General features: G+C 43.9%; 1 protein-coding gene across 1 annotated transcript in view; it reads left to right on the forward strand.

The window, feature by feature from the left end:
- Positions 1-21568, forward strand: part of SMAD9 (SMAD family member 9) — a 64643-nt gene extending 43075 nt beyond the window's left edge. The window contains exons 2-7 of the mRNA XM_040340392.1: positions 3056-3585; positions 8380-8637; positions 8722-8826; positions 11377-11598; positions 18652-18908; positions 20969-21568. Of these exons, the coding sequence (XP_040196326.1) occupies positions 3174-3585; positions 8380-8637; positions 8722-8826; positions 11377-11598; positions 18652-18908; positions 20969-21112 (1398 nt within the window). The 5' untranslated portion in view covers positions 3056-3173 and the 3' untranslated portion in view covers positions 21113-21568. The remainder of the gene's footprint in view (positions 1-3055; positions 3586-8379; positions 8638-8721; positions 8827-11376; positions 11599-18651; positions 18909-20968) is intronic.
- The last annotated feature ends 6199 nt before the right edge of the window (positions 21569-27767 follow it).

A 27767-nucleotide genomic window follows, 5' to 3' on the forward strand; every position in this document is an offset into this window, starting at 1 on the left:
GCGGCATCGCGCGGGACCCGGTGCGCATGCCTGGCGGCCGTGATGTCCGCCGGGCACCCGCAATTGCCCGCAATCACGGCAGGACTGTGGATCTGTGTGTGTAAACACACAGGGCCAGATTCACAAAAGAGATACGACGGCGTATCTCCTGATACGCCGTCCTATCTCTGAGATACGAAGGTCGTATCTATGCGCCTGATTCATAGAATCAGGTTACGCATAGATAGCCCTAAGATCCGACAGGTGTAACTGTGTTACACCGTCGGATCTTAGGCTGCAATTCTAGGCCGGCCGCTAGGTGGCGATTCCATTGCGGCCGGCGTAGAATATGCAAATGACTAGTTATGGCGATTCACGAACGTCCGCTTTGCCCGTCGATCTAAATTTACGTCGTTTCCGTAGAGATGCGTCGCGTAAATCTAAGCATGCCCTCTAGGTGGTCTAAGCAATGTTAAGTATGGCTGTCGTTCCCACGTCGAAATTTTTAATTTCACGTCGTTTGCGTAAGTCGTCCGTGAATGGCGCTGGACGCCATTTACGTTAACGTTGAAACCAATGACGTCCTTGCGACGTCATTTAGCGCAATGCACGTTGGGTAATTTGACGGACGGTGCATGCGCAGTACGCTCGGCGCGGGAACGCGCCTAATTTAAATGGTGCCCGCCCCATTTGAATAAGGCGGGCTTGCACCGAGCGGATTTACGTTACACCGCCGCAAGTTTACAGGTAAGTGCTTTGTGAATCAGGCACTTACGCTGTAAACTTGCGGCGGTGTAACGTAAATGGGATTTGACTGTGAATCTGGCCCACAGATCCACGGTCCTGTCAGGTGAGGAGACTGATGTGTGTTCCAAGTACAGAGGAACACAGATTGGTCTCCTCCCCTTGTGAGTCCCCACCCACTACAGTTAGAATCACACATTAGGGAACATATTAACTCTTTCAGCGCCCCCTAGTGTTAACCCCTTCCCTGCCAGTCACATTTACACAGTAATCAGTGCAGTTTTATAGCACTAATCGCTGTATAAATGTGAATGGTCCCAAAAATGTGTCGAAAGTGTCCGATATGTCCGTCGCAATTTCTCGGTCACAATAAAAATCGAAGATCACGGCCAGTAAAAAATTTAAATAAATAAAAATGCAATAAAACTATCCCCTATTTTGTAGACGCTATAACTTTTGTACAAACCAATCAATATACGCTTATTGCGATTTTTTGCCCCAAAATATGTAGAAGAATACATATCGGTCTAAACGGAGGAAAAAAATTGTTTTTTAATAGATTTTTTGGGGGATATTTTTTATAGCAAAAAGTAAAAAATATTGAATTTTTTCAAAATTGTCGCTCTATTTTTGTTTATAGCGCAAAAAATAAAAACCGCAGAGGTGATCAAATACCACCAAAAGAAAGCTCTATTTGTGGGAAAAAAAGAACGTACATTTTTTTACGGAGCCACGTCGCACGACCGCGCAATTGTCAGTTAAAGCGACGCAGTGCCGAATCACAAAAAGTGCTCTGGTAAGGAAGGGGGTAAATTCTTCCGGGGATGAAGTGGTTAAATAACCCCCATTGTGTTGCTTTAAACATTCTTATTTGTTGCATGTGGCTACTTTAAAGCAAACCCTATCAAAAGAGATTTCTTACTTTTGGATGTAATGGGTATTGTTCAAGTATCAAGTGAGTTATTATAGTGATCGGCTACAAGTTGGATGAAAGAAGAGCTATTGTCTTTGGCATGACCAAGTTCTCCTTGTATGCCTGTGGAGAATTCACAACATAGGGCAGGGTAAAGAAATGTTACCTATTACGTTTTTTCATAGGGATTCATAAAAGACTCACACATAGGTGACAGCTGTACTTCGAGGTTGCCATGTCCATGTGGGGTGGATGACGGCATTGGGAAACCAGTGGGAGACTGAACATTGCCTACTCACTCTAAAATAGAGAAGTACATTTTGGGTGTAGTTACATTATTTATCTGTTGGTATAGGCAGAATGTTTTTTTTTAAATCCCCTCCACATTATTTTTTCAATAATTTCTCCTTTGCTTCGGTTCTCATGGCCATTCACGCAACACCCTATGACAGGAGTATCCAAACTATGGCCCTCCAGTTGTTCAGGAACTACAATTCCCATCATGCCTAGTCATGTCAGGCCCCGTACACACCATAGAATCCATCCGCAGATAAATCCCAGCAAATGGGTTTCAGCGGATAGATCCTATGGTGTGTACACGCCAGCGGATCTGTTTCCGCGGATATATCTCCCCTGGGATGGATCCCAGCAGATGGAATATTCGCTGACATGCAGAACATATCCATCTGCCGGAGTCCATCCCAACGGATGGATCCGCTCGTCTGTATAGACTCACCGGATCCATCCGTCCGAAGGGATCCCCCGCATGCGTCGTAATGATTCGACGCATGCGTGGAATTGCTTATATGACAGCGTCGCGCACGTCGCCGCGTCATAATCGCGGCGACGGCGCGACACGTCATCGCCAGAGGATTTTGGCGCGGATTTCAATGCGATGGTGTGTACACGCCATCGCATAGAAATCCGCGGAAATCCTCGAGAGGATTTATCCGTGGAAACGGTCCGCTGGACCGTATCCGCGGATAAATTCTATCGTGTGTATGGGGCCTCAGAGTTTTACAATGCCTCATGGGATGTGTAGTTCTGCAACAGCTGGAGTGCCATCGTTTGGAGATCCCTGCCCTATGAGTTTTCTACCTTGGGCAGCATTGAGCAGTCCTCAAGCATGCCGTAATGTACTGTGAGTCCCTGTGAATATTGTGACACCACTAGGGGTTATGCCCATGACTGCCTGGGTTTACATGAAGTGGGTTGAAGGACAGTGGCTTCCACGGGGAAGACTGGCAGCTGGAGTGGTTTTTTTTAGATACGAAAAAGTGAATTTTATAGCGAGAGCTTCTTTTAAAATGACTAGGCAAGCTATTTAGGAAATAATAGAAACTTTTAAATAATATTTGAAGTCGTTACAATTAACTTATTTTTACAAAACTTTGACTGCAACTATTGTTTCTTTCTCAGAATACTTGAATCTGATGTTGAACAACCGGGTTTGAAAGAGTCATTTCAAAAAGAAAAATCAGAAGGTTAAGCCGCCTGGTCTTTTCAGAAGTCTACCAAGTGACCCCCAACAAGTCTTATGCACACCAGCACTCCTATCAGTTCCTTGTTCTCCTTCACAAGCCCGGCAGTAAAACGGCTGCTGGGCTGGAAGCAAGGAGACGAAGAGGAAAAATGGGCAGAGAAGGCTGTGGATTCTCTGGTGAAGAAGCTAAAGAAAAAGAAGGGTGCCATGGAGGAGCTGGAGAGGGCACTCAGTACACCGGGACAGTCCAGTAAATGTGTCACCATCCCAAGGTCACTGGATGGGAGGCTACAAGTGTCACATCGTAAGGGTCTGCCACATGTCATCTATTGTAGGGTCTGGAGGTGGCCAGATCTGCAGTCACATCATGAGTTGAAACCACTTGAATGCTGCGAGTTCCCATTTGGATCAAAGCAGAAAGATGTGTGCATCAATCCTTATCATTACCGCCGGGTAGAAACGCCAGGTAACTATTACTTCCACAGCAAGGTTTCAACAACTTTTGTCAGAAGGTCTTAAGAACCAATAAGATAAAATGTATTCTGATAACGGAATTCAGATAATACCAGTGATGATAATATTCGGTATATAATTTGCTTTTGTATTGCACATACCTGTATTTATATTTCTAATACATTTATATGAAGGCCAAGCTTTCCACCACATGTGAATGACGGTGACAGTGATGTGTTGGGATGATACATAAAACACTGCCAGAGGGGTCCTTACAACCCTTACACATTAGTCCTAGTATTTCTAGTTGTCCCAACCCTGCAACTGTCAGTTTTTCTGGACATATTGATCTGCAAGCAAATCTCGAAAAAAAATATAAATTAAAGTGGTAGTAAAATCTGTTACATCACTTATACCTACAGGAAAGCCTTTTAGACTTTAAGATGGCCATAGAGATGGTTTGAATCTCGGCCGGTTCAGCAGGGACTGGCCAAGATTCGATCCATGCATAGGCAGGCTGATTGTACCCAACTCGATCAACTTGATTACAACAAGCATGTCAGATTTCTAGCTCGCAATTAGAGCCAGCGGCTACAGCCACTAGCAATAATCACTGGCCCAGATTCAGCATAGCTTGCGCTATATTTGCGCGGGCACAGGGCAACGATTTTGCCCTGCGCCCACGCAAATATTTTGCGCTGCCCTCGATTCACGGAGCAGTAGCTCCGTAAATTGCGAGGGCGTGCCGGCAAACTTGCCCGGCGTATGCGCGCGCAATTTAAATGATCCCGCGGGGGGCGGGAATCATTTAAATTAGGCGCGCTCCCGCGCCGAGCGTAGAGCGCATGCTCCGTCGGGAAACTTTCCCGACGTGCATTGCGGCAAATGACGTCGCAAGGACGTCATTTGCTTCTAAGTGAACGTGAATGGCGTCCAGCGCCATTCACGTTTCACTTACGCAAACGCCGTGAAATTCAAATTTCACGGCGCGGGAAGGCCGGCTATACTTTAGCATTGGCTGCCCCTACTATTAGAAGGGGCAGCCTTGCGCTAAAGTAGCCGTAAGGAAACTCCGTACCTGGCTTGCGCGGGGCCCGCGCAAGCTTGTGAATCAGTGGTAGTATGCAATTTGCATACTACACGCTGATACACAATGGGAGCGGCCCCCACAAGAATGCAGCCTAAAATCTGCGAGGCATAAGAGCCTTATGCCGCGCAGATTTTAGGCTGCAGCCGGTGTAACGAGGTTCCTGAATCAGGAGCACTCGTTACACCGGAGCAAGTCAGCAATTGCGCTGTGTAACCTATGGTTACACGGGCGCAATTGGTTTCTGAATCTGGGCCACTGTGTTCTTCACAAAGTTTTTCTCAATGTGATTTGTCCTGATTCTTCTCAAGAATGCCTTGCATACACACGTTCGTGAAAAAAAATGCTTGAGCAAAGCGCGGTGACGTACAACGCGTACGACGGCACTATAAAGGGGGAGTTCCATTTGAATGGCACCACCCTTTGGGCTGCTTTTGCTAATTTCCTGTTACCGCGTGTTAGTAAAAGTTTGGTGAGAGATGATTAGCTTTTCAGTCTTTGTGCTTTTCAGTCTATCACAGCGTGACGAATGTGATATCTCCATTACAAACGCTAGTTTTACCAGAACAAGCGCTCCCGTCTCATAACTTGCTTCTGAGCATGCGTGTTTTTTTCCCCCTCGTAAAAGCGTACACACGACCATTTGACCGAATAGAGCGGGTTCTAAAAAAAAATCGGGCATTTTTCTCGTTGAGAAATATGCTCTGGAGCATACACACGACCGTTTTTCACGACCAATTTAAAAAAAAAAAATTCTCGTCATGAAAAATGGTCGTGTGTACGCTGCATTATAGTTGCTCTCCTACTACCCCAGATGAGCACATCTTACAGATAAACTTCAGACTCGAATGTTTAAGAGAATTCGGAAGGACCTGCATGGTATAAAACATTTTTTGGAAAGCTACCATTTAATTAAAGGGGTTGTAAAAGTATTTATTAATTTTTTTTAAAATAACAAACATACCATACTTACCTCCACTGTGCAGTTAGTTTTGCACAGAGTGGCCCCGGTCCTCGTCTTATATCCCGGATCCTCCCCGCAACAGCTAACCCCCTTCTGGGAAGCGCCATAGCCACATCATTGATTTGATTGACAGCAGCAGGAGCCAATGGCTGTGCTGCTATCAATCTCAAATGAAGATCCACCTCAAGCTGGGGGAAACCATTGCGGGATCGCGCCCACGGAGATCCGTGGCTCAGGTCAGTAAAACGGGAGGGCTGGGGGGCCTGACAGTGCAAGGTGTTTTTTTGCCCTAATGCATATGATGCATTAAGGTAAAAAAACACAAAGCTTTACCACCCCTTTAAGCTGACCCTACCCATTTAGGAGATGTGACCAAATAGTGAGAGTAGTTTTAGGTGAGCAAAATAGAGGAGAGATATTGGTACTGTATAGAATGGGCCAGATTCTTGTAGACCGGCGTATCTTTGTTCCAGCGTAGCGTATCCTATTTACGCTACGCCTCCGCAACTTAGACGGGCAAGTGCTGTATTGTCAAAGCATTTGTTCCGTAAGTTGCGGTGGCGTAGTGTAAATAGGCCGGCGTAAGCCCGCCTAATTCAAATGTGGAACAGGGGGGCGTGTTTTATGTAAATGTTATGTGACCCGACGTGATTGACGTTTTTCACAAACGGCGCATGCGCCGTCCATGGAATATCCCAGTGTGCATTGCTCCAAAGTACGCCGCAAGGACGTATTGGTTTCGACGTGAACGTAAATGACGTCCAGCCTCATTCACGGACGACTTACGCAAACAACGTAAAATATTCAAAACGACGGGAACGACGTCTATACTTAACATTGGTGTACGCCGCATGTACGCCACCATATAGCAGGGGTAACTTTACGCCGGGAAAAGCCTAACATAAACGGCGTATCTGTACTGCGTCGGCCGGGGCTTACGTTCGTGAATTCGCGTATCCAGCTGATTTACATATTTCTAGGCGTAAATCAGCGTACACGCCCCTAGCGGCCAGCGGAAATATGCAGTTAAGATCCGACGGTGTAAGAGACTTACGCCGGTCGGATCTAATAGGAATCTATGCAAAACTGATTCTATGAATTAGGCGCATAGATACGACCACGCAACTCAGAGTTACGACGATGTATCCGAAGATACGTCGTCGTAACTCCGTTGTGAATCCGGGCCAATATGTTTATTTTAGGAATTGACACCCCACTATAAGATATTATGTCTTTACACCCAGTGCCGGCCCAAGAAATTGTGCTGCCTGGGACCAAGAATGAAATGCTGCCCCCCCCCCCCCCCAGAAAAAAAATCATGCCAACCAAAAGGCCCCCACATTCATTATTTTATATCATGATAACTAACGGGGAACCTGTCATGTATAAAGGAGTATAAAGAGGACCTGTCATTGCTCTATACATGTATAGGCGTATAAAGAGGACCTGTCATGGCTCTATACATGTATATAGAGGACCTGTCATTACTCTTTAAATGTAAAGGAATATCAAGAGGACTTGTCATGGCTCTATAAATGTATATAGGACTATAAAGAGTACTTAACATGGCTCTATACATGTATAAAGGAGTATAACGTTGGCCTGTCATGGCTCTATAGATGTATAAAGAGAACCTGTCATGGCTCTATACATGTATAAAGAAGTATAAAGAGGACCTGTCATGGCTCTATACATGTATATAGAGGACCTGTAGAGACTCTTTACATGTAAAGGAATATAAAGAGGACCTGCCATGGCTCTATAAATGTATATAGGACTATAAAGAGGACCTGTCATGGCTCTATACATGTATAAAGGAGTATAATGAGGGCCTGTCATGGCTCTATAGATGTATAAAGAGGGCCTATCATGGCTCTATACATGCATATAGGCGTATAAAAGGACCTGCCATGGCTCTATACATGTATCCAGGAGTATAAAGGGACCTGTGAATTGCCGGCGGCCACAATGTCTTTTGCGCAAACTAACCAATGTACGCTAATTGTGTTTTTTTTTGGTACAAAAAATATGTAGAAGAATACATATTGACCTAAACTGAAGAAAATAGTTTATTTTTCTAAATTTTGGGGATATTTATTATAGCAAAAAGTTAAAAAATATATATATTTATAGCACAAAAAATAAAAACCGCAGAGGTGATCAAATATCACCAAAAGAAAGCTCTATTTGTGGGAAAAAAAGGACATCAATTTTATTTGGGTAGCGGAGCTGGCGGAACGGGCTGGGGGGCATCAGTATGCTGCCCCCCTAAAAGTGCTGCCTGGTACCCATGGTACCACCCGGTCCCATCATAGGGCCTGCCCTGTTTACACCAGATAAAATGATAGAGCTACCTACAGGGATATTTGGGATATTTGGTAAGGTAAAGTGCCTTTTATTTGTTATAATTAATAGCGTAACCAGAAATCTGACCAAATGTGGTAATAAGAAACAGTATGTGAGGGAGGCATGACTGTATAAAAGAAGGTTATCTGCAACAGCAGTAAGTTTAATGGTTTTGTGACTTGTAGGTATGGCCTGAAAAGTGGTTTGTAATTTTAAGAGTCGAAAAAGGGGGTCCAGTGCAAAGTTAAAGAGCATGGGAGGAAGGGGGCATCCTTGTCTGGTGCCTCGAAATATTGGTATGGAATAGGCGAGATATTAGCAGCCTTTTGTGGGGATTATGATAGATATATTTGCTATAGGAGGAAAATACAGGGACAAGTATTTAATTGTATTCATTTATTTATTTCTAGTCCTTCCACCGGTCCTAGTTCCAAGACACAGCGAGTTTAATCCACAGCTCAGCCTGCTTGCCAAGTTTCGTAACACCTCTCTCAATAATGACCCACTAATGCCACACAATGCAACCTTCCCCGAGTCCTTCCAGCAACCATCCTGTACTCCATTCTCTACTTCACCCAGCAACATCTACCACCATTCTCCAAACACTATAGGCTACCCTGATTCCCCCAGAAGTTCTTCTGATCCAGGAAGCCCATATCAAATCACAGGTAAACTATACTGATTACTTCTGAGACCGCTTTCTGTCTTAATTGTGTATACTCACACAGTAACTTTCTTCCTTATGCCCTCAGATACCCCTCCACCACCATACAACCCACCAGAAATACTTGGGAACCAAAACAGACATTCTGGTGACGCCAATGATTGCCAGTTTATTTTGTCAGCATCAAACAGAGGTATGTATTTGTCTTAATCAATAAATGCCATGTTGGTAGGATATAATATGAAAATGAAAGAACAAATTTGTCTCAGAGCTGTCTGTAAAAGGAGATCGACACCCCTCAAAATGTCGATTTCTGAAGACTCTTTAGGCAGCAACTTCTCTTCATTGAAGTGACATTGGCGGCAGTGGAAACAAGAAATATTAGCAGTTACTGTGTTCTTTGCAGAAAACTCTCGTTTATAGTTTTGTTCCATCTGAATTTGAAAAAGTGGGGCCACCAACCTAGCTATGTCACTTTAACTGCAGAGTTGCTTTAAGCAGTGCAGCTTATTCAAGGACCCTCCGCAGGTTGTGGCCGGACAGTCAAAGCAGCCAATCATGTCAGCAAGCTTCCAGGGTCAGATTGACACCACTGTGTAATGTATTAATACTTGATTGGTTGTTCAATTGACAACTGTCTGAACCACCAATCCTTAAATTTAGAGAATCCCTTTTAAGCCTACAGGGCAAGAAGTGAAGAGAAACCTCCCCAAAGGGGTAGAGAAGGCAAAAACTCTGTATCCAAACTAAAAAGAAGTATTGGTTTCATATATATATATATATTTTTTTTTTTTCAAAAATATTTTTTTTAAGCTATCTTAAAAAAAAATTCTAAGTTTTAAGAGGCATTGGTGACAAAGTCAGTGCCTCCCGGCTGCCCCTCGGGAAGGCTGAGTCATCAGTGCCTTCAAAAGAGCTTGCATCTGTAAAGAATTCAGAAAAAAAAAAAAAAATGTCTGCACAGAACAAACAAAACACACTCAATATCTCAAAAACAGCATACTTTACTTCACATATGTCAAACACAAGGCCCACGGGCTGAATCTGGCCTTCCAGACCTTGTCATGTTGCCCTTGCACCCGGTTTTGCAGCTGTAAAGTGGCGGAACTCCATTCTGCCAGCTCTGTCTCTCACCCTCCGCTCCCGTTGTCACTTATAAACAAAGAAGTCATTTGTTTTTACAAGGGACAGCTTTCCTTTCATTGGCTCCCAAATCTATCAGATCCCTGCACACAGTCTTGGTGGGACACGGTGGGGACAGACCTCCAGAATCACAGAAAGAGAGTGATCTCCCTGCAAGGTGAGGCAAAACCGATTACACGGGCAGCAGAGCCACCTACATAAGGAGGTACTAGAGTTGATTACATGGGTAAAAAAACACCTACACAGGGGGGTACTAGAGCCGATTACACGGGGAGCATAGTCACCTACATAAGGAGTTACTAGAGCTGCCTACACAGGGAGATACTAAAACCAAGCTTGGTAGGAGTGAGTAGAGATGCAAGGACTTTTTGGGGCTTGGGTTGGGGTTGGGCTTGCACACTGAGCATAGTGCACCGATGAACTCTGTACATAGCATACCTCTGAACCCTGCACACTTTACATAGCACTCCCCAGACACAAGTAGCCTTTTGAAGGCAACGATACTGCCGATGCAACAAGCGATAAATTTGCGTTTTACACCCCTGCTTTATTTGGTGCAGATGTCATCAATGGGCCAGCTCAGAGAATGAGGAAGAAGAAGCCAGCTGCAGCTGACATAAATATTTAAAATGGCGGCATGAGTTTTACAGCATGAGATGGACAGAGCCATGGAAATGTGAAATTCATACCTAACTGAGACAAGTAACCATCCAAGCTTGTGTGTGTTTGCTCGAGAGAGTTTATGGATGGTTAAAAATAATGACAGGGATGCGGAGGGGGAGTCTACGTTCAATTGAATACTATCAATATACAGTAAAACCTTGGATTGCGAGCATACTTCGTTCCGGAAACATGCTTGTAATCCAAAGCACTCGTATATCAAAGCAAATTTCCCCATAAGAAATAATGGAAACTCAGATGATTCATTCCACAACCATTTATCCATATAACAATGATCTAACAGGGGTTGTTTCTGTTGAAAAGTACTAATCAGGTGACCCAAAGAACAAAAAGAGCTGCGCCATCTAAGTGTACTGTAGTATGATTACAGTTTTAATGTAAAAAAAATTAAATGACACAACGTTAAAAACAAAATTCCAGCATTAAGGAGTCTGGTGCTCATGGGCGTAAATCTGCTGGTGTATACAGTACGTGGCCTGAGGTCCAGGGGCCCTGGTGGCTCCCAGTGCTTCCGGGTGAACTTGGACACACTAGGGAACTGTTGACGTCACTTCTGGATGCTCCGAACGCGCATTACGACCGCCCTACCCAGCTTGGAGTGTCTCCGAGTTCTCCAGGAAGCACTGGGAGCCACCAGCACCCCTGGACCTCAGGCCGCGTACTGTATACACCAGCGGCTTTACACGGATGAGCACCAGACTCCTTAACACTGGATATTATTTTTAACCTTGTGATTGTAATTCCACTTTCTTTACATTAAAACGGTGATACTACTCAGCGCTACTCGTTTTGCTCATCTTGCAAAAACTCGTAGACAACGTTACTCGCAATCCATGGTTTTACTGTATGTTAAAGATCTTTGTATTATCTTAGTACCAATATTAACTTGTCAGAATACATTTATTCTGCTTTTTCACAGATTTCCGCCCAGTTTGTTACGAGGAACCATTACACTGGTGTTCGGTTGCTTATTATGAACTGAACAATCGGGTGGGAGAAACATTTCAGGCATCGTCTCGCAGTATTCTCATTGACGGTTTTACGGATCCCACCAACAACAAGAACAGATTCTGCTTAGGCCTTCTCTCTAATGTCAATCGTAACTCAACTATTGAAAACACCCGTCGGCACATTGGGAAAGGTAATTTAATACGGTTCCTTCATCAACAGTTCATTCTAGAATGGTTTTCTAATGCGTAAACATCAAACGGCGAGTATATTGGTATCAAACTAATCTGCAGTTGAATGGAAGAGAGAAGGGATACACAAGTAATATTCATCAATCTAAGGGCTCATTTACATGGACACTGTATAAGGGCCCTTTGTTGAGGCATCTTCCTGGCATTTAGAACCTCTTAAAGGGTCGGGAGGTGGAGGTGGGCATTCCGATCATGTGACTGCTGTAATTGTCTGTCACATGATCGGAAAGCTCCCAATTGGAAGTAGCATCAGGAGCTTTGTGGTATCCACCGATTACTGTGCTGGGAACGCACAGAAATGTTTACATTTGTGACGCATATATACGGCTGGAAAAGGTTAAAGTATATCCAAACCCACCCAAGAACCAAAAATGTAATATATTGTAACTTACTAGTCCTTAGATGTGGTGACAGAATTAGATTTTCATCTGGTGATCCTACTAATAACAATTCCTGTCCTAGGGTGACATTGCTCACTGTATCGTGGAGGAGTGTTTTGTCAACCTAGGACAGGACTTTAGAACTGCTTCCCATCTCATCATCCCCATAACATTGGGTGAGGGGTCTGTAGTCCTGAGCAATAGCTGGGAATAGTGTGAGACTGGGTATACATGGTCCAAATATTGGCCAGTTAAGTAGTACAAGTACCGATACTTTTTTCCAAGTACTCGCCGATACCGAATACCAATACTTTTTTTTCAATGTCATGTGGCAGTTTGACAGATGGGAACTGATAGGTGGCACTGACAGGTGGCTGGCACTGATAGGCGGCACTTATGGGCACTGACTGGTGACTGGCGCTGATGGGCACTAATAGGTGGCACTGACAGGTGGCTGGCACTGATAGGTGGCAATTGTGGGCACTGATTGCACTGATAGATGGCACCGATTGCACTGATAGGTGGCACTTGTGGGCACTGATAGATGGCACTTATGAGCACTGATAGGTGGCACTTGTGGGCACTGATAGATGGCACTGATTGCACTGATAGGTGGCACTTGTGCGCACTGATAGATGGCACTGATTGCACTGATAGGTGGCACTTGTGGGCACTGACAGGTGGCTGCCACTGAAATGCTGCAAAAAATGACACTGAATTTATAAAAAAAAAAAAATATGCTGCAACGCCCATCTTGGTACACCCTGCACTCGGCTGCAGTAAGAAGCAGCAGACATCTTGTTACACCCAGCCCATATAGCTCAGGCTGGGTGTAACAAGATGTCTGCTGCTGCTTACTGCAGCCGAGTGCAGGGTGTACCAAGATGAGTGTAGGGACGTTCAGACGCTAACGGCGACCGAATGTGCCAGCACCGGTCACCGATCCTGATGCGGCTGCGCCCTACACCCCTGCCAGCTTACCAAGTTTAACTGCAGGTGAGGACTCGCTCTCCTTCCGCCGACTCCGTCCACCAACTGTGACCGCCCTCTCCAGCCAGACTCCGCCCGCATTTCCTTCCACAGACTCTGTCTGCCCCCTCCCCAGCCACTGACTCCTCCCGACCACTCTACAATAAAAAAAAAAAGTATCAGGTGAAGCATCGGGAGTATTTGCGAGTACAATTACTTGCGCAAATGCTCGGTCCCGATACTAATACTAGTATCGGTATCGGGACAACCCTAATGTGTACCACTGACTGTTCAACAGAAGCTTGCTTTTGTCTAACGACCCTGCTGGAAAGCCATCTATTGATCAGCTCTTTTAGCCAATGACTGCAGCACTGATCACTATATTCATGGCGGGTTGGAGTCCCCCCTGTTAGAATACAATGACTCCGCAGGAGAATAAAATATGTGTGATGCAGGGATCTGTCAGGAAATGCTGCTCAATCACGTGTTTTTATTGCCCACCAACTGCAAATGTAAACAAGCATGGGATGTAGGGAAGTGTTATGTATGCATCGCTGGGTGCATCACTCACTGTGCACTCCCACCACAGAGACCGAGCTGTGGCATCAGTGAAGCCAGAGGTGCAGGAGCATTTTCCCAGAAAGTCTGAAAAAAGCCCAGTAAATGGAAAGTGCCCCAATATGCAGTAATATTATGATAGCTTTAATGAGCAGATTTGATAAAAATAGTCCACTTACAAGGAAGAATACACTCCAGAAACCACCGGTGCTGCTTGTGATGTCATAGTGTGAATTCAATATCCACACTTGTGGCCAATTAAAATAGAATAAATTGTGGACCGTCAGATTGAGAAAGGGGGCTGCCGCTGTAAGCCGGTCAAAACGTGTGCACTGACAGCGCTGGAAGTGGCTTCAATCCGCTTCTCTTAGATCTCCCGCTTCCCCAGTCGCATCAGCTTCAGGATTGGCGGCATCTGAGATGACGGATGATGTCACCAGGGGGTCCCGCTCTTGCTCATCTTCTTCTCTTCTCCGGCAGTAATGTGTTTTTCTCAGTGGGTGCCCATCTGCCCCACAAAAGTGCTGCTCGAGGGAGGTGAGAGTAGAATACTCCCTCCAGCAGCTGTTGCAGTTCCTGCTGAGTTCCCGCAGCATCGCTCCTGTCATTTAGGCAGATGGAGTATTGACATTCTCCCAGAGGCCCTTCCTCTGCAGGACAACACTGTGCCCAGGGCAGTTTCCCCTTCTCCCCCCGTCTCCGGGGGTCTCCCTTGCCCCAGCCCTAGTTGTCACCCTAGGACAGGAACTATTACTGGCAAGATCACCAGGTGTAAATAAAGGACAAGAAGCCTGAGAAAAGAAAACAAATGCAGCCACCACAGTTAAGGAAGGTGCAGTCTATTAAAAAAATGTCTTCGGTTTATATACATTTTAACCAATCAAAACAGGTGAAAATGATCAGATACCTATCTTATGCCATGTTACCAGTGTTTACAAAGTGTCATGTTAAGACAGTGGCCACTTAAAGTGTTACTAAACCCAGGACTCTGCATTCACTATATCTGAACTGCCACAGTACACAGAACATGAAAATGCAATTGTTTTAGTAAATAATGCTAAATACCTTTTCTCATCAGCAGTTAGAGCAGTCTTGTGACTTCTATCAGTGTCTGGTTAAAGCTTGTAGAAGGAATTTTCATTCTCTCCTGATTGTCCTATGAGTCTGCAGGACTTCTGACCCTATGTCTGGACAGTGTTGATTGGCCCTGTGCTGATCACACGCACCCTCCCAAGAAAAAAAACAACTCTATAGCAATACACACCAAACTGAGCATGTGCAGCTTGCCCCCAAGGCTCTGTTCGATCAGGAGATGGTTTGGGGACTGTGGAAGAAGGGGAGGATCAAAGAAGGCAGGATAAAACTGCCTTTTTGCACAATGCAAATGATTAACCCCCTAGGTTCCACAGTGAGTATAACAAGCATGTTTTACTGCATATTATTATTATTATACAGGATTTATATAGCGCCAGCAGTTTGCGCAGCACATATACAGACTGATTTTACTGTTGTGGGTTTAGTAACACTATAAGACCAGAGCTGGGTACCCATACAGAGCAGATGGCATGCTGGCCAGCTATTGGCAAGAGTAACTAGATGTAATATTTATTGAACAAACCTGTTCGTTCTCTTTCCTTGGAAATGTTTGCAAAGAATTTATGACACTGTAAAGATGGTACTATGTGATATTTTTTTAATAGAGGAAAGCTGGACGGGAACTGTTTATCAAGAGGGTTTTATTTGCTGTATATTTTCAGTTTTTCTTCCTTTTCAGTAGAAAATCTATTTTTAACGATATATCTGTACACCACTTTGGCTTCACAACTTTCCATGTAAATTTTTTTTAAAACTGGGAGGACCGTGAGCCTGCAGACAGAAATGCAAGGCTACACACCACTGCCAACCACATCTCTTTTGGCCATGCTTCTTTTGTGGGTCACAGGAGTGCCCTTACTTGAGCTCTCCTGTGACCCAGAATGAGCCACTCCAGGCCCCAGAGGGGACGGGATCCACCCACTTGCCTGATTGACAGCTTTCTTAGCCTCTCACCTTGCTGCTAAAAGCATGAACCAGCCTTCTGCCCCTCCCTAGCTTGGCGCTCCAGTGAGTGCTGGAGGGGCAGAGCAGAGAGAGGTGACTGACAGGCACCGCTCTCTGCTCAGAGCGGACCAAGACCTGAGCAATCAGCGGTCATGTGATCACTCAGTTCTCAGGCTTAGAGCTAGTGGGGGGAGCTCATCAAACGCTCCCCATGCATCTCAATGAACCCTTTCACACTGAGTACTGCAGGCAGCATCTTTCGAGCAGCTTTTGGGCGCTGAAAAAAAAACACTCCAAAAACGCCCCTCTCCATTGAAATGAATTGAAAGCGCTGTAAAAACGGCTTGCCCTTTCACACTGAGGCACTGCAAAAACGCCCTAAAACGTTAGGGTCTTAGCGGTGCTTTACCAGCATTTTTCGGGCGCTGGCAGTGTGAAAGGGCTCTGAAAGCACTCGTCTTTCACATTGGGATTGCAGATGAGGCTTCTTTCAGGCTCCTTACAGTTTTTTTTTTAACGCCAAAGCGCCTGAAAAATGCTTGAATAACGCCCGAAAAACGTTTCCAGTGTGAAAGGGGCCTTAGTGATCTGGCCAGTAAAGCTCATATTTTTTAACTTCCTAAACCAGACCAACCTGTCCACAAAAGGAAATTATGTTTCTGGGGGGCGTTCTGTATACATTCTGTGCACAGAACACCTCCGGGTAGCCATATTGCATTTTTTTTATGTCACAATGTAGAGAATACGATTTCCTATCATCTGTGCCCAGTCTTGCCACACAGAGTTAATCCAGCTCTGAGCAATCCTCTTTTTATTGTTCAGTGAAATAAAACAGACTTCCAGATAAAGACCAAAGTCCTTGCTTGAGTGACAGGTTATTTACATATGTCGTGCACTAGCTTGCAGACAAGCACAGCTTCTGTAAAGTGCACAATTCACACCCCCCTCCCCTCTCCTCTCCCGTCCAGCTCTCCCAGGATTGGCTGTCTTTCCTGTGTTTTCATTAAATGTTTTCAAAATATGGGGTGATCCACAGTTCAGTGTAAACAGCCATCAGAATATACATTGACAAGAAGATGTGCTTGTCTGCAAGCTAGTGCACGAGATATGTAAATAACCTGTCACTCAAGCAAGGACTTCACTGAACAATAAAAAGATGATTTCTCAGCACTGGATTAACTCTGTGTGGCAAGACTGGGCACAGATAATAGGAAATCTTATTCTTTACATTGTGACATTGGGAAAAAATGCAATATGGCTACCTGGAGGTGTTCTGTGCACAGAATGTATACATAACGCCCCCCAGAAACATAATTTCCTGCTGGTGTGATTGGCTCACCCATTTTCCCAGAAGTCTACACTAAGATACAACTCAGATTTCAGGCATCCCCTGCCACAAAAATGTCATTTTTGGTGCGATACTCCCAAAAGAAAATCACATCTAAAGGGATGCAGACCTAGCAATTTTCCTCATTAGAGCCCTACAGGTGCAGCAGCTGATTGAGAATTATGAAACCACTCCCATTAAAGTCATTTTTCCACATGGACACAAACAAAAGGTGGGAATCTGCAACAAAGTTTGTTAAAATCCTTGTAATATACATATATCACCCAGAGTGAAGTTACACTTACAGTTTAGCACCACTTTGCTATACTCTTGCCTTTTTTTAGTCAGCATGGTGTGTGCTAATAATAATGGGCAAGAAGTATAAAGCCAATCCTGGTAAACATCCAAAGTGCGTACATGTACATCACTCTAAAGCACTTTTTTCTTACCCTGCTGCTCCAAAAAGCCTCTATTTAGGGCCATCTTTAATATTGATTGGACCCTGGGCAAAAAAAATTCTTCTAGACATAAAATCAGTTTACTATATCAGATCAACCAGGGATTGTGATTGGTTGCCAGAGGTTACTGCATATCATTACCACTTACTGACTGGTTGCTAGAGGTTTTAGCACACGTTACGGCTCACTGATTAGTTGAGGTTACAGCACATGATTTCTTCTTGTTGATTGGTTGCTAGAGATTACTGTACAGTAATACAGCTCACTGATTGGTTGCTAGAGATTACAGCACATCATCTCTTCACTGCAGAGGGGCATGATATACATATGAATGCCACCTTTCTTTACATATGAATGTTGCCAGCCCCAGTTATTTACATATAAATGTCACCGCTATTTACATATGAATGCTTCCATTATTTACATATGAATGACGATTATTTACATGTAAACACAGGGTCTGTAGGTGAGTCATCTGTACACATTAGGGCAAAGCTGGGCAGCATTAGTAGCAGCACTTCACACTGAGATATCAGGACACAGCACAGGACTAAAACTTCAAGGGACAAGGCAATTTATACTGGGATAGTTGGCAAGTATGAGGCAGCTGCTTTGGTCCCCACAACAATGACAGGGCCCAGGGCAGCTTCCCCTTTTGTCCTGCCTTAAAGACAGCCCTGCCTCTACCCCACATTTAGGGTGAAAGCCCTGTATGCAAACAGATACTTAGAAGAAAAGAAAGCTGGACGGCCGCACTCCTGTGCAATTTTTTTATTCAAGTGCCGGATACAAAGATGAACTACAGGTATCAGCTTACATGTTTCACACCAAGGATAGGTGCTTACTCATGTATCAGCTTACATGTTTCACACCAAGGATAGGTGCTTACTCATGTGTCACACCAAGGTCGGGTTCTTACTCGTAGCTCCGAGCTATGAGCTATGAGTAAGCACCCGACCTTGGTGTGAAACATGTAAGCTGATACCTGTAGTTCACCTTTGTATCCGACACTTGAATATAGAAATTGCACAGGAGTGCGGCCGTCCAGCCTTCTTTTCTTCTAAACATCCAAAAGTGAGTATAATATTGAAAGGAGAGGGCGTGGCTTAGTTTTCTTTTTTTTTTTATGGGGAATTCTGGTCACAGAAGAGGTTGCTTATAACAAAATAATTAAAAGGAAGGGTTACATTTGTTATATTTAATAGAGGGGTTGCAGGTGAGGTAAAACATTCCTCTAAAACAACATTCTGTTATTGCACCCAGGAGTTCACCTGTATTATGTCGGTGGAGAGGTATATGCAGAGTGCGTCAGTGACAGCAGTATTTTTGTACAAAGTCGCAACTGTAACTACCAGCATGGCTTCCACCCAGCAACCGTGTGCAAGATCCCAAGTGGCTGCAGCCTAAAGATATTCAATAACCAGCTGTTTGCCCAGCTTCTGTCACAGTCCGTTAACCAAGGGTTCGAGGTGGTGTACGAGCTGACCAAGATGTGCACGATCCGGATGAGTTTTGTAAAAGTAAGCACTATTTATTTTTTAATGCAATTATTACTTACTGTATACAAATAGTCACCCTAATCCTTGTATTAAACCTCCCTATAACCCTACCCTAAGTTCTCACTAACACTAGGCCTTCCCTACTCCAGGGCTCTATAACTTTTTAGACCAAGGGTTACATATATTTTACAAATATTTGTGGGTTGGAAAAAAAACTGTTTTATAAATGAACAAATCAAATTTAATAGCTCAGTTCACCTTTTTTCTTAAATTCCAGCTCCCCTGTGTACCAATATACCATTAAAGTACAGTGGATCCTTGGATTACGAGCATAATCCGTTCCAGGAGAATGCTTGTAATTCCAAAGCACTCGTATATCAAAGCGAGTTTTCCCATAGAAGTCAATGGAAACAAAGATAATTTGTTCCACAAATTAGAATAGAGCCGAGCCGACACCCGAGCTTCCTTCGGGAAGTCGTGACGCGCTGTGTGCGCCGTCGTTTAGCATGCCAATTGATTGGCATGTCAATAGGAACGCCCACTCCCGCGGGATTCCCTACCCGGAAGCCGCAGTAAATTCCACGGCTAAACGATGTCTACGGGGAAAAAAAAATAATGGTCATTTTATTTTATATGCAGCACAGTGCTGGATGTAGTAATTTTTTATAGGGTGAACCTCCACTTTAAGAATTCCCTTCACTGGAACTAAGGGGCCAAGCCCAACCCCTGAAAAACAACCCCGCACTATAATCCCCCCTCCACCAAATGATTTGGAGGGGTGGCCCAATACTTTTGGCAATCTATAGCCAGATTCAGGTAGAGCCGCCTATCTTTAGGTCGGCGTAGCGCATCCCATTTGCACTACGCCGACGTAAGATAGTGAGGCAAGTACTGTATTCACAAAGCACTTGCCTCCTAAGTTACGTCGGCGTAGCGCAAATGGCCCCGCGTAACCGCGCCTAATTCAAAATAGGCAGGTAGGGGGCGTGTTGTATGGTAATGAATTCACGATTCTTTACCATACATGTAAATGAAGCGTCGATCATATGGCGCATGTGCGTGCATGTTCAGTATCACGTCGCAAATACTCCTTGCTTTCGACGTGAACGCCCAGCCCCATTCTGAATCGGCTTACGCAAATGACGTAAACAACGTGAAATTCGACGGCTGTCCCGACGTCCATACTTAACATTGGCTGCGCCATCTTTTTGGTGGTTTATCTTTACGCCTGAAAACGCCTTACGTAAACGGCGTATCTTACTGCGACGTGCTAATGTTCGTGAATAGGCGTATCTTGCTCATTTGCATATTCTCGGCGTAAATCGCCGTACATGCCCCAAGCGGCCAGCGTAAATATGCAGCTAAGATATGACGGCGTAGGAGACTTACGCCAGTCCTATCTTAGCAACAGAGAAGCGTATCTCAATTTGAGCATACGCTTAAAGATACGACAGCGCAGATTCGGACTTACAACGGCGTATCTACTGATACGCCGTCGTAAGTCTTTGTGAATCGAGCTATTTGTGTCCAACTTTGTGGGAATAGTTTGGGGATGGCCCCTTCCTGTTCCAACAAGACTGCGCACCAGTGTACAAAACAAGGTCCATAAAGACATGGATAAGCGAGTTTGGGGTGGAGGAACTTGACTGGCCTGCACAGAGTCTTGACTTCAATCCGATAGAACACCTTTGGGATGAATTAGAGTGGAGACTGCAAGCCAGGCCTATTGTTCAACATCAGTGCCTGACCTCACAAATGCGCTTCTGGAAGAATGGTCATACATTCCCATAGACACTCCTAAACCTTGTGGACAGCCTTCCCAAAAGAGTTGAAGCTGTTATAGCTGCAAAGGGTGGGCCAACTCAATATTGAACCCTACGGACTAAGACTGGGATGCCATTAAAATTCATACGAGTGTAAAGGCAGGTGTCCCAATACTTTTGACAATATAGTGTATTTTCAGTATATATGCTATTGATGACTCAATAGCAGAAATGTCATATATTACTGTGGTTCATAAGGGGTATACACATGCAAGAACTGAACTGGTTAAAACTGTGCCTTTTTGTTTTATTTTTCAGGGTTGGGGAGCGGAATATCACCGCCAAGACGTCACCAGCACTCCATGTTGGATTGAGATCCATCTTCACGGTCCTCTACAATGGCTGGACAAGGTTCTGACCCAGATGGGCTCCCCACACAATCCCATCTCCTCTGTATCATAATACAAATCTCCGGAGTGCTATTGCAGGCAGTGGCTTAAAGATGATCTTTTCTTTCTTTCTTTTTAATAACTTAGTGATTAGTCCTGTAAATACCTAAATTTCAGTTTATGTCCCGTGGCTTTTCTGTGTAACATTGAGAAAACTGTGCTAAAAAAAAACGTTCTGTGTTTTTGATATTCTAAACCATATTTCTATGGAGATAGCACTTCACTGATATGCAGCAGATCTTAAAAAAAAAAAAGAAAAAAAATTCAATTTATTTCAAACTACTTTTGGTTCTTTGAATGTAAAATGATTCCGTTTTGATGCACTTAAACACGGTACACCACATAAAGATTTTATCTTGTTTTCTTATTTTTTTTTATATACATTTTCTTTATTGATAATTTCACACAGATGTGGATTAAATAAGATTTTTTTATATGTTTATTTTATATTTAATTCGAGAAAAGCATTTAAAATTTTTTTTTTTTTTATCTTGCAAAATGTTTAATTTTTCAGCAATTACCACTCCAAAAGGCTAAAGTTTATGCAGTAATAAAACAACAGTCATTCAAAGCTTGGTAAAACAAGCCGGAAAGAGAGAGATTAGTGCCAGCTCTTAAAGCACTTGGAAAGTCATTTTTTTTTATCCGTTCCAGGAGTATGCTCGCAGTCCAAAGTACTCGCATATCAAAGCAAGTTTTCCCATTGAAGTCAATAGAAACGAAAATAATTAGTTCCGCATTGACTTTAATGGGATGCAATACCGAATGCAGCCAGAGGTGGGGTGGCGCCAGAGAGCGCCAAAAACGGCCGAAAAGGCCCGAAGACACTTCGGCTCGTTTCCTGTGCCCCCGTACCTCAGGCCAAATGAGGTACTGCAGGCCAGTGTTCGGCTTTTCTCGGCTCCTGAGCCCCCGTACCTCAGGCCAAATGAGGTACTGCAGGCCTATTTTCGGCTCTGTTCGGCTTCTGCATCCCCGTACCTCAGGCCAAATGAGGTACTGCAGGCCTATTTAGCTTGAATTCTGCTTGCAAACCAAGTCAGAATTAAAAAAAAAGTTGCTTGCTAATCAAAACGCTCTCAACCCAAGTTACTCTTAAATCGAGGTTCCACTGTACAGTGGAACCTTGGTTTACGAGTATCACAGTTAACGAGAGTTTTGAAAGACGAGCAACTTTTTTTTCAAATCCTGAGATCAGCTGAGTATTTACGAGGGTCTCCAGCGCCCCTCCACCTCTGGCCACATGCTGTGTTGCATGCCATAGAAGTCAATGCGGAACAAATTACCTTAGTTTCCATTGACTTTTATGGGGAAACACGCTTTGATATGCGAGTGCTTTGGATTACAAGCATTCTCCAGGAACGGATTATGCTTGTAATCCAAGGTTTCACTGTATACCTAACTAATCTTAAAAATTCCCCTCCACTCTAAGACCTGTGCTGGCTAACCTGTGTAAGAAAGATGTATATACTGTACTTACCTTTTTTCAGGCTGCTCTGGTCCGGCCACGATATCCAGCTCCCATTTGTTAGCCAGCGATGGCTGCAGGGGAGAGGAGGGAGTGCCAACAACGGATGGGCCATAGTAAGCCTATGGGTGAAGTAACCAGTTCCAGGCATTTCAACCGTTGTCAATCGCTAAAATTAAAATTTGTCACTCCTAAGCCACATCTGTATAAATTGTTTTGAACAAGAAAAAGGAAAAACCACTAAGTCGGACTTTGAAGGCAGATTGGACCAACGATATTAGTTAAAAAAATCACATATTGACAATTAGCTATTCATTATCTATCCAGGGCTCCTCCCCCTCCCTATCCCTTTCCCCTTCCCCTTCCCTACCCTTTTGCCTCCCCTTCCCTACCCTTTGGCCTTGCCTTCCCTACCTTTTTGCCTCCCCTTCCCTACCATTTTCCCTCCCCTTCCCTACCCTTTTGCCTCCCCTTCCCTACCATTTTCCCTCCCCTTCTTCCTCCCCTTCCCTACCCTTTTTCCTCCCCTTCCCTACCCTTTTTCCTCCCCTTCCCTACCCTTTTTCCTCCCCTTCCCTACCCTTTTGCCTCCCCTTCCCTACCATTTTCCCTCCCCTTCCCTACCCTTTTTCCTCCCCTTCCCTACCCTTTTTCCTCCCCTTCCCTACCCTTTTGCCTCCCCCCCTTTTTTTTGTTTTAGTTTTTGTCATTTAGAAAATATCGGTGTTAATTCTCACTGGATGTATATTGAGGATGCTATGAATGATCGGATTTGTATTTTTGGACTATTGTTCTATTTCCTTAAATATATCTGATAAAATTATTGTGTATATATGACTGTTGTGAGAACCTAGACTCGCCTTTGATGGTTAAGAAATAAAATATTTTAAAAAAAATCACATATTTTATTTATGCATAAAGGTAAAAAAAACAACAACATATATACATACAGTCATGGCCAAAATTGGTGGCACCCCTTTTCTTTTTTCCAGAACAAGTATTTCTCACAGAAAAGTATTGCAATAACACATGTTTTGCTATACACACATTTATTCCCTTTGTGTGTATTGGAACAAAACAAAAAAAGGGAAAAAAAAAAGCAAATTGGATATAATGTCACAAAAAACTCCAAAAATGGGCTGGTCAAAATTCTTGGCACTCTTAACTTAATGTTTGGTTGCACACCCTTTAGGAAAAATAACTGAAATCAGTCGCTTCCTATAACCATCAATAAGCTTCTTACACCTCTCACCCAGAATTTTGGACCACTCTTCCTTTGCAAACTGCTCCAGGTCTCTCTTATTGGAAGGGCACCTTTTCCCAACAGCAATTTTAAGATCTCTCCACAGGTGTTCAATGGGATTTAGATCTGGACTCATTGCTGGTCACTTTAGAACTCTCCAGCGCTTTGTTGCCATCCATTTCTGGGTGCTTTTTGACGTATGTTTGGGGTCATTGTCCTGCTGGAAGACCCAAGATCTCGGACGCAAACCCAGCTTTCTGACACTGGGCTCTACAGTGCGACCCAAAATCCTTTGGTAATCCTCAGATTTCATGATGCTTTTTACACATTCAAGGCACCCAGTGCCAGAGGCAGCAAAACAACCCCAAAACATCATTGAACCTCCACCATATTTCACTGTAGGTACTGTGTTCTTTTCTTTGTAGGCCTCATTCCGTTTTCGGTAAACAGTAGAATGATGTGCTTTACCAAAAAGCTCTATCTTGGTCTCATTTGTCCACAAGACATTTTCTCAGAAGGGTTTTAGCTTACTCAAGTACATTTTGGCAAACTGTAGTCTTTCTTTTTTATATATCTGTGTCAGCAGTGGGGTCCTCCTGGGTCTCCTGCCATAGCGTTTCATTTAATTTAAATGTCGACAGATAGTTGGCGCTGACACTGATGCTCCCTGAGCCTGCAGGACAGCTTGAATTTCTTTGGAACTTGTTTGGGGCTGTTTATCCACCATCCGGACTATCCTGCGTTGCAACCTTTCATCAATTTTTCTCTTCCGTCCACGCCCAGAGAGATTAGCTACAGTGCCATGGGTTGCAAACTTCTTGATAATGTTGCGCACTGTGGACAAAGGCAAATCTAGATCTCTGGAGATGGACTTGTAACCTTGAGATTGTTGATATTTTTCCACAATTTTGGTTCTCAGACCGTTCTCTTCTCCTCTTTCTGTTGTCCATGTTTAGTGTGGCACACACAGACACCCAATGCAAAGACTAAGTGAACTTCTCTTCTTTTTATCTGCTTTCTGGTGTGATTTTATATTGCCCACACCTGTTACTTGCCCCAGGTGAGTTTAAAGGAGCATCACATGCTTGAAAAAATCTTATGTATCCACAATTTTGAAAGGCTGCCAAGAATTTTGACCAGCCCATTTTTGGAGTTTTGTGTGACATTATGTCCAATTTGCTTTTGTCCTCCCTTTTTTGGTTTTGTTTCAATACACACAAAGGGAATACGCATGTGTATAGCAAAACATGTGTTACTGCAATACTTTTCTGTGAGAAATACTTGATTTTCTGGAAATATTTCTGGGGTGCCAACAATTTCGGCCATGACTGTATACAGTTTATAGTTAAAAAGGCATATATAGACAATTGGCCGAAAAATGGGCAGTATGTACAATTGACCACAGAAAGGGTCACATATACCCAAATGGTGTTCAATAGTGTAACAGCACAAATGAAAAGAACCATATAGAGCGGACTGCATGAAGAACCCTATCAACAGAATAGCTGCACAAACAGCAGCCAGATCATACTGGCAGGATCCCTATTGCTTGATTTTAACACAGGGATTAGATAAAGAATACATTCCCAGCAGTTCCACCACACATATCCCCAGGAGAGCCAGAGCTTGCTCCTGCAACCACATGGTGACCCAGGGAGTCATGGTTTCCCCTCAAACAGCAACCCTCTGATTATATCAGACAACTTGGGACCTAAATTGCTCGGCTATCCTTGTTGCTCTGGTGATTTTCTGTGCAGGAATTTTCACACACCCAGGCCAGTTAGACCTATTTCTATACCCCCATCATGTGTGTCCTGAGGAAGCGAAACGCGTAGACGCACAGGGGCTCACCCATTTGTGATGTTACATTATTGAATGCCATTTGGGTATATGTGACCCTTTCTGTGGTCAATTGTACATACTGGACATTTTTCGGCTGATTGTTTATATATACCTTTTTAACTATTATCTGTATATGTATACAGTAATACCTTGGATTGCAAGTAACGCCGTTTACGAGAGTTTGGCAATACAAGCAATTTTTTTTTAAAACCTGACTCGGTTTGCAAGTGTTATCTCGCAAGACGAGCAGGATTCAAGCCAATGGGGTGTGCAGTACCGCATTTGGCCAGAGGTGCGGGGGTGCCGGTGAAACTCGGAGCTCCGTTCCAGAGTGTCTCCGAGCAGCTCTGAGTGGCTTCCAAGTGTCTTCGGACCCCCCCACCTCTGACCACATGCGGAACTGAATAGCAGTGACTGTGGAACTAATTATCTGAGTTTTCATTGACTCCTATGGGGAAACTCGCTTTGGATTACAAGCATTCTTCTGGATCTAATTATGCTCGTAATCCAAGGTACCACTGTATATGTATTTTTTACCTATATGTATAAATAAAATATGTGATTTTTTTAAACTAACATCATTGGTTTAATCTGCCTTCAAAGTCCAACTTAGTGGTCTTTCCTTTTTCTTGTTCAAACGTTGTCAATTGCTCTCTCCTCTCCCCTGCAGCCAGCAATGGCTGACACGGGGAGATCATGTGACTGAAAATAGGCATGTATACAGATCTTTCTTACACAGGTCAGTCAGAATAGGTGTTAGAAGGGGGGAGGGGACATTTGTAAGCTTAGGTATATTCTACTTTAAGTTATTGTTAGGTTAAAGATTGAAGCTTGTGTAGATGGGAAAGTGTGGTATGCTTTCAGGTGCATTCAGAATGTGTCTCAGACACTTTACAGGTGCTTCTGACTTAAACTACTAGTACCTTCCCATTGGGATAAAGGCAGTTCTGAAGCCAACAAAAAAATGTATCCACAAACCCTAAGGATTCTTTTACACTGGGGATTCTTTCAGGTCCAACTGTCAGTTTTTTAGGGGGACCTGATCGGGTGGTCCATGTATTCCTATGGACCAGCGGTGTTAACAGACTTGTGTCCATTTACACCCACCTACCTCTGGGTCCTAACAGGCCTGCTAAAAAAATGAAGGGGGACTGCGTCCTCTTTCATTTGGGCGGAACAGATCGGCGCCCATAGAGCAGAGCCTGTGTCTGCTCTGCGGAAATTGAGTGGCTCCGACATGTTATCCGCCCCGCTCTGCTCTGATCAGCAGGGGATCTGTGAGCGGATCCTATGCTCATCGGAAAACACAACCCCCCCCGTGTTAAAGGTCCCTAAGTATTCTTTCTTAACATACAGCACATAAAAATGAACTGAAAGTACATGTGTAGTACCCAGCATCTGCATGCATCTTTATGTGCATTGTGTTGCAATAATGTGCTTTGCCACGTGAACGAGGCTCATAGAAAGCCATTGTTTTCTATGTGCCATTGCAGTGACCAGTGTAGGAAAATGGCCCACCTGAGTGTTTTGTAGCTTGAAACCTGAAGCTACAAAACGCTGGAGGGGAAAAGAATCTATTATTCTCTATGGAGATGGATCTCAACTCCAAACGCCTGAAGCTAAAAGCTCCAAAAAGCCTGAAGCTCAAACAAGTTCTGGAGCCTCTTTATAGGCAGATTACAGGCGTTTTTCTTCTTTTTACCATTTGACCAGTACAAAAACACGACAAAATCGCAGTAAAAACGCTATGAAATACTCAGGTGTGAATGCAGCCTAAGGGCTGCATGTGCATTTTCAGTGCATTTTTCTATGCAGTATGGTGCAAAAGGACCCCAAAGCGCAGGAAATTAAAAAGACCCTATCTCCACATTAAAACATTAGCGGTCATTTTTTTTTATATTTTAATAGCTTACTTGCATTGTATTTCCTTTCCATAAATTAGGTCTTTTTGACTGGACATGTGTCTCCAAACTTGCTAGGGAATTGACATTCCAGTAAGTGACAGTTCCTTAGCAAATCTGTATCCCCCTTCTTGTACGTCATAGCCCTCTTCTCATCTGGAAGTGTCTATATGCATGCTGCCTGTGCTGGCACAGCTACCATCCCTTCCTTCTG

The sequence above is a fragment of the Rana temporaria genome, chromosome 2 (genome assembly GCF_905171775.1).
Source record: "Rana temporaria chromosome 2, aRanTem1.1, whole genome shotgun sequence".
Classification (NCBI taxonomy): domain Eukaryota; kingdom Metazoa; phylum Chordata; class Amphibia; order Anura; family Ranidae; genus Rana; species Rana temporaria.